Genomic DNA, 8,634 nt, shown 5'->3' on the forward strand with positions numbered 1-8,634 from the left:
AATTATGTTCATGCAATTTCTGGCAATTTCGCAGTCTGACTGACAATATCAGAGAAGATGTCTTGTAACCAAAATAACAGATTCGTAAACTAGATCATGTCAATATAAATCTGATGAAAGAACTGAGTGAGAAAGAAGAGAAACTAATTCAAAACTTAATTTGAACACAAACTTATGGCTCAAGAAACTTCCTTGAATGCAGAGAAGACTCTTCTCTAAGCATACAACGAGATATAGTGATCGTTATCAATTAAGTTAACAAAAAAAAACACAAAGAAAAAAATAGAAAAATGGGAATCAATTGACACCATATCATGCATCAGCCTATGAGTCTCAACGGTTTTGAAGAGTTTCAATTGCCTTTTTCCACTGCAAAGCTCGTTGTTTCGAGTCTTCAAACGATAAAACCTTCTTCGGCTGCCAACAAAGAATCAAAACAGTCAAGTTTCATCACCTAGAAGCAACAAAAAGAAAAAGAAAAAGATTGTGCGTTACTGTGCAAATCTTGAAATGAGAAGGACTTGAGACTTGAACATTGAGGTCGTTAGAGTTATCAGACCAGATGATATTCCCTTTCACAATAAGCTTCGATGGATCCACGTAGATCAGTCTCGGTTTGTTAGTGAGTATTAGCTGCACCTTCTTGCTTGTGATCTTCTGTAGCTTCTTCACTGCTGATATCATCAGAACCGATTCTCCAGGTTCAAGAAACTGTTGCCTGATTTACAAAAGCCAACGTTAGGATTTTGAATACTGGTTCAGTGAAAGCCTAGTAGTAGTGTCTCACCATCTCGAATCAAAAGAGTCTATAGAGGCAAGCCTGGTTATGGAACCTGAGGATTCAGAAGCTGCAGAGACGCCACCGTGTCCATCGTTCTGCGTGACTGAAGCATCTCCAACATGTGTTGGGTTCCATGGAGAACCATCCCTCTCTGGAGATGCTGATTGAGACTGCACAAGACATAACAGGATCAAGAGAAGGACGAGACGGTTGGGAGTATAGTGTAAGGAGGGGTATATACCGAAGGATCTGGAGCTAGTTTTGGTGGAGTTTGCGATCTAACGTTCTTCCAGTCAACACCATTGAAGAAAGGATGTCTCTTGAGAGAAGCATAACCATCTGATCCAGCTCCTGGTCTTCTACTAGGATCTGTATCCTGAGAGAGAGAGTACTAGAGGTCAACACTTGTGTTTTAGTGTTAAAGTGGAGCATATCTTACAAGTAATCGGTCGATGAGGTCTCTTGCTTCTTCTGAGAAATGATTTGGGAACTTTATATCTCTGGCTATAATCCTTTGGAAAATTAGCCATTCACTTGCATCCTTGAATGGAGAAGTTCCTGAAAGCATTTGGTATAGAGTGCAGCCGAGTGCCCAGAGATCGTTTCTGTGTTGAATATGTTCCAAAAAAATACCAATAAAATGTTTTTAAGTAATCCACATAATCAAAAAGCTCTCAAAAGTTTGTTCTAACACAACAATCTTACCCGAAAGTTGCTGGAGAGGAGTTGAGAACTTCAGGAGGAACGTACGCCGCCGTACCGACAAAAGTGCAAGCCTTATCATCTGCATAAGTCACCAGTTTACATACATGCTTACAATAGCTACCAAAGTCTCAAGAATATAGAAAAAGGACATGAAACTTCATATTTTTACCGGAAGCAGCATTGGGAAGAAGAGTGATCTGGCTGTCTTGCATAGGCTTTACACTACCAAAATCAGCAATCTTAATGTGTCCATCTGAAGTCAGCAACAGATTCTCCGGCTACTCATTCAAAAAAACTCAAGTTAGCAAACAATGTACTTGTTTGAGTCAAATGCTAATCAAAATAAGAAGCTTACCTTTATATCTCTATGTATGAGTCCCATCGTATGTATATACTCAAGAGCATCCACAACTTGTGCACTGTAGAACCGAGCTTCATCCTCTGATAAGCGACCTTTCTGCCAAAAAACACAAAACACACAACATAAACGAACCTCACAGATTCTGAATATAGTAGTATTAATCTTACTCTTGTGATCTGGTCGAAAAGCTCCCCACCTTCACAAGACTCAAGCGCCATATCTATAAAAGTAAAAGGACTAAAGATCATTTCATGTTCAAGCACAGAGAGTCTACGTGCGGAAGACCATTAGTTTCTCATTATTATCTTGATTACACCGGCCTTCCAAACTGATTTGCGATAAGTAGATTGAAGCTAACCCTTTATATATTAGTTAATTAATTCTCCAACTACCACCAATGTGAGTACTTTTCAATCATTTTCATCAAACAGTCTAATACTCTATAGAAGAAGCATACACAGTGAGAACGAATCTTGAAACGTGAAGAAGAGTTTAACAATCCCAGGATGATCGAGCTGATCAAGAACAATCCTCTCAAGCTTAACATAAGCTGTTTTATTCTCCTTGGTGATAAACTTCTTGTCCATGATCTTCAACGCGTACACAGCTCCGTTCTCCTTCTTCTTCGCCCTAACAACCTGTGTATATTCGATTAACACACCCATAAGCACAAACTTTATGTAAAGTATCGATTTTTAGGGAGAAAGATGAGACCTTTGAGTAAGAGCCAACGCCATAGATCTTGTCGAGCTCGAAATCCTGGATGGTGAAATTCTCCTGAGGAGCTTTGAACGCGAAGCTCTTGCTTCTGGATATGCTCGCGCCACCGTCGTTGCCGTTGTTGCCTTGGAGGGTGAGCTTTGAATCGAATTCTTTCTCCATTGTCATCGACTTTGTTCTTCTTCTCTACATGTCGATGATGAGACCCATCAGAAATTCGATGAAGGAGAGGACGTGAAGAAGAAGAAGACGAAGAAAGAATCGGATCGGAGAGGAGAGGAATGTGACACTTTCAAAAAAAAACAAAAAAAAAATTGAGGAAATTAATTATTTCTATTTTTATTACATTAGAGGTAACATGTTCTGTAGGGCCTGGACCAATGGAACCGAACCATTGGGCTAACGAAACAGCTGAAAGAACATAGAGGAATGTGACACTTCCAAATTTTTTTTACTTTTTAAAAAATTATTTCTGTTTTTATTTTGTTAGAGCATCTCCGAAAGAAACTCTATAACTTCAAATATAAAATTTTTTTGTTTTCCAAAAAGGAATTTCAAAATTTCAAATTTGAAGTTTTGAAGAGTGAAACTCTATATTTGAAATTTCACAGCTCAAAACTTCAAATTTGAAGTTTCATATTTTTATTTGCATTTTGGTCTCTACAATCACACATCATTTTTATGATTCATAAATATTTTCATGTTTATTGTTTTAATCCTTAAAAAAATTATATCTCATATATATTTTAATTTTTGTTTACAAAATTTAAACAAAAAATTTTTGATTCATAAATATTCTCACATAAAATTACATATAACTTTAAAATAAGATTTAAAATATTTTAAATTAGATTTAGACAACAATAATATTCCAAAGAAACTCAACAAAGAAGATTTTTTAAAATTACATGAAGACATAACTATTACACAAAATTAAACATTACAACACTGATAGTCATGTAAGTTTGATCCGGAACCTTCAAAAATTTCAAATATTTTCCAATTTTTTTTGTTATACTGAAGATGGTTGTTGTTGTTGTTTTTGACATTTTTTTCGTACAATTCTTTATTGTTCATATAGAATATATTCACGACTATTAATATCATCAAAAAGAAATTAGTCTTTTAGCAATATTTTATGTTTATCTTTTACTTTCTTTTTCTGATCTTATGTATTTACAAGTATCAATATCACCCGATTTCAACAAATTTTAGCTCGTAATCTACAAAGTAAAAATGAGGAGAGCCATTTTTACTTCGAAATGCACTAATAGATCATATATGCATTACGAAAATCATTTTATGGAATTATATGGTATTTTGTTTGAAGTTTAATATTAATTAAGTTATTTTATTTAAATTTTTATAGAATATTATATTTATTAATATTATTGTAATATGTTTATATATGTGTTAGTTATTTACAAAATTTTTATGAATTCAAATTAGTTATGAAAAATATAAGGTCCATATTATAAAATACAAATAGTTTTGAAGTTAAATTTGAAGTTTTGCTTTTGGAGAAAAACACCTTTAAACTTCAAATATAGAGTTTTAGAAACTTCGAAATAAAGTTCCTTTTTGGAGATGATTTTAGAACAAGTAACATGTTCTATATCGCTTGGAACCAATGTACAGGGCTAAGGAAACATTGACTTGTATGTTGTTCATAGGTTTGGGCATATAAACCGAGAACCGAAAACTAATTGGAACTGAACTGAACAGAAAAGAAAGTGAATCCAAAAACGAACCAATGTTTACAATCCCCAATAGTAGAACAGGACCTGAACCCATTGGTTTGAAACATTTGAATGAGCCCCACCATATATAGGATCCCCAATTTTTTTTAAAAAATGTTTAATTCCATGTACTAATCTATGTTAGGGGGTGTTATTGGATTGGAAATTAACAAAAAGTTATATAGATTTAGTTGTTTTGATGATTCTAAGGTTATTCATTTACAACTTTTCAAAGTATATTAAAGTCTAGTGTTATGGGTTTATAAATTTGTAATGAGTAGTTAAAAGCTTATAGAAATCTAGAGTTATTGGATTCAATATTTTACAAAGTCAATAAAAGTTTTGTGTTATTCAAAAGAAATGAAACATGTATGGGGCTCTACTTCTGATTGCCGTAAGTGAAACCTGTCAACAAACCACAAGCAGCTGAAAGATCTTGCTTCCGGCTCTTCATATGATGCTCCTTAGATTTTTTTTCTTATCTCTGTTGTTTGCATTATCATCACTTGCTCATATTGCTTTTAGTTTTAGCCCCTGATGCATACATAATTTTTACTAGGTGGTTGCCCGCGGCAGATATAAATATTGTATGAAAATATATATTATGCATACAATGTCATATAGTTTGAAACATTAAAAATATAATTTTTAACTTCGAATAGTTTGAAAATCAGTCATAAAATTTCCATAAATTTGATGTAAAAATAACTGATGAATATTTAGTAATAAAAATACTTGTGAAATTATATATGTAATTATCACAATAACTTCTCCAACACATATTATGCATATTATTCGGTATCTTCTTATTTTTTCATTATCATTTCGTTCTTTTTATTAAATTATTGCTAATGTTTTCCTACATTTTTACATATTTTTTGCCAAGTATTTATTTCTCTCTCTAAATAATAATACAAAACATACAATCAATAAACAAAAAATCCATCTTATAATTCTAATCAATCACAACATTATTATTTTCAATCATAATATTATCTTATTTACTATATTATATGACTTAAATGAAAAATATTTTTAAATCAAAATTCTCGCATGTTCCGTTAAATATAATATGTCCAACCTTCAAAGCCTAATTATTTATAAAGCATATAAGGACATTATAAGAGATTAGTTAGTATTACAGATATGACTATATTTTTATATGAATATGAAATCATTATATCGATTTCTATAAAAAAAAATTATATTCATTATTTTATTTAGTATATAAATATAAAAAGAATTGATCAAACATTATTACACTTTCTATAACTTTGAAAATTAGCTACTATTAATTTTTATTTGTAATATCATTTAGGTTATTGTGCAAGTGATAATAATTACTTTTAGACTTATCTTTTATTTTAGATCTAATAAAAATAATTAAAATTATAAAAAAATTAGTTCATTATATTATTTAGTTTATAAATATAGAAAAAGTTATCAAACGTTTTCAACAATTAGTTCCATAAATCATTATTTGTAATATAATTTAGATTATTTAGCAAGTGATATTAATTGGTTCCAGATTTTTTTAATTTTAATCTAAACGAAAATAAATAAAATTAAAAATTATCGACCAAGCAAATCATAACAATTTTCTTAAGACTTCACAAATGATCGACATGTAAGCAAAAATTATTTAAGTGACTTCTCGTTTAATAGTAGAATTTTTATTTTTAGAAATGTTTTATTAACTCATACAAATAATTTAAAATTAAGATTAAATAATTTTGTAAGCCATGATAGATAGTTTTATAAATGTTTTATTTTTTAAGAAATGACTTATAAGACATATATGGACATTATAAGACATTAATAATTATTATAATTTTTATATACGAATATAATGTTTTATATAAGAATATGAAATCATTATATCGATTTCTATAAATTGTGTTCTAATAATTATTTTGAGTAGTATAAAAATATAAACAAATTAATCAAATATTATTACATTTTCTATAGTTTTGACAATTAGTTACCATAAATTATTATTTTTAATATCATTTAACATATTTGGTAAGTGATATTAATTAGTTTTAGACTTACTATTTATTTTAGATCTAACTAAAATAAATAAAAATTGAATATCTTTCGACCAAATACATTCTTTCTTAAATTAATATTATGATTTTTTCATTTAATATATAGGAGGATTATTATGATTATGTGCGTGCTATAAAAAAGAATAACTTTATTGTGATTATTCCATCGATTTAGGGAGTATTTTGAAGTTTTATTAATTTATTTGATAAAAACTATTGAAAGATGCTCATTTACCATGAAAAAGAGCTTAGCATACATTAATACAAATGTAGAATATGGTAGAAATTTCAAAACAACACTAAAGATTATAGGCTTCAGTATATAAAGTATTTACCAAAAACTCAATATTTTTGTAAGGGTTAGCCCATAGATTTTGAGAAAATTTCAAAAAATATGACAATATTGTTTTAATGCCTAGTTGCATCCTGCACTAACATATGATGATGTTCAAAGAGGTTTAGAGCCTTTGTCGTCTCCGTTTATCAAGAAAATAATAATTTTATAGTGGTTATTCCATCGATTTTGGGGGGTATTATGAAGTTTTACTAAATTATTTGATAAAAACTATTGAAAGATGCTCATTTACCATGAAAAAGAGTTTAGCATACATTAATACAAATGTAGAATATGGTATAAATTTTAAAACAACACTAAAGATTATAGGCTTCAGTATATAAAGTATTTACCAACACTAAAGATTATAGGCTTCAGTATATAAAATATTTTTAGCCCATGAATTTTGAGAAAATTTCAAAAAATATGACAATATTGTTTTAATGCCTAGTTGCATCCTGCACTAACATATGATGATGTTCAAAGAGGTTTGGAGCCTTTGTCGTCTCCGTTTATCAAGAAAATAATAACTTTATAGTGGTTATTCCATCGATTTTGGGGGTATTATGAAGTTTTACTAAATTATTTGATAAAAACTATTGAACGATGCTCATTTACCATGAAAAAGAGTTTAGCAAACATTAATACATATGTAGAATATGGTATAAATTTTAAAACAACACTAAAGATTATAGGCTTGAGTATATAAGGTATTTACCAAAAACTCAATATTTTTGTAGGGGTTAGCCCATAGATTTTGAGAAAATTTCAAAAAATATGACAATATTGTTTTAATGCCTAGTTGCATCCTGCACTAACATATGATGATTTTCAAAGAGGTTTGAAGCCTTTGTCGTCTCCGTTTATCAATAAAAGAATAACTTTATTGTGGTTATTCCATCGATTTAGGGAGTATTATGAAGTTTTATTAAATTATTTGATAAAAACTATTGAAAGATGCTCATTTACCATGAAAAAGAGCTTAGCATACATTAATACAAATGTAGAATATGGTAGAAATTTCAAAACAACACTAAAGATTATAGGCTTCAGTATATAAAGTATTTACCAAAAACTCAATATTTTTGTAGGGGTTAGCCCATAGATTTTGAGAAAATTTCAAAAAATATGACAATATTGTTTTAAGGCCTAGTTGCATCCTGCACTAACATATGATGATGTTCAAAGAGGTTTAGAGCCTTTGTCTTCTCCGTTTATCAAGAAAATAATAACTTTATAGTGGTTATTACATCGATTTTGGGGGGTATTATGAAGTTTTACTAAATTATTTGATAAACACTATTGAAAGATGCTCATTTACCATGAAAAAGAGTTTAGCATACATTAATACAAATGTAGAATATGGTATAAATTTTAAAACAACACCAAAGATTATAGGCTTCAGTATATAAAGTATTTACCAACACTAAAGATTATAGGCTTCAGTATATAAAATATTTTTAGCCCATGGATTTTGTGAAAATTTCAAAAAACATGACAATATTGTTTTAATGCCTAGTTGCATCATGCACTAACATATGATGATGTTCAAAGAGGTTTGGAGCCTTTGTCTTCTCCATTTATCAAGAAAATAATAACTTTATAGTGGTTATTCCATCGATTTTGGGGGTATTATGAAGTTTTACTAAATTATTTGATAAAAACTATTGAACGATGCTCATTTACCATGAAAAAGAGTTTAGCAAACATTAATACAAATGTAGAATATGGTATAAGTTTTAAAACAACACTAAAGATTATAGGCTTGAGTATATAAAGTATTTACCAAAAACTCAATATTTTTGTAGGGGTTAGCCCATAGATTTTGAGAAAATTTCAAAAAATATGACAATATTGTTTTAATGCCTAGTTGCATCATGCACTAACATATGATGATGTTCAAAGAGGTTTGGAGCCTTTGTCATCTCCGTTTATCAAGAAAATAA

General features: G+C 29.7%; 1 protein-coding gene across 1 annotated transcript; it reads right to left on the minus strand.

Moving 5' to 3' along the window:
* Positions 1-123: 123 nt before the first annotated feature.
* On the minus strand, positions 124-2,877 carry LOC103847461 (3-phosphoinositide-dependent protein kinase 2). The gene is made up of 11 exons (XM_009124543.3): positions 2,562-2,877; positions 2,305-2,485; positions 2,015-2,067; positions 1,842-1,943; positions 1,656-1,764; positions 1,487-1,565; positions 1,221-1,386; positions 1,023-1,157; positions 788-951; positions 496-718; positions 124-417 (listed from the first exon to the last, which is right to left on the minus strand). Exons 1-11 carry the CDS (start codon positions 2,733-2,735, stop codon positions 334-336), a joined length of 1,470 nt encoding a protein of 489 aa, XP_009122791.2. The 5' UTR covers positions 2,736-2,877; the 3' UTR covers positions 124-333.
* Between the last annotated feature and the right edge of the window lie 5,757 nt (positions 2,878-8,634).

The sequence above is a fragment of the Brassica rapa genome, chromosome A01, assembly GCF_000309985.2.
Source record: "Brassica rapa cultivar Chiifu-401-42 chromosome A01, CAAS_Brap_v3.01, whole genome shotgun sequence".
Classification (NCBI taxonomy): domain Eukaryota; kingdom Viridiplantae; phylum Streptophyta; class Magnoliopsida; order Brassicales; family Brassicaceae; genus Brassica; species Brassica rapa.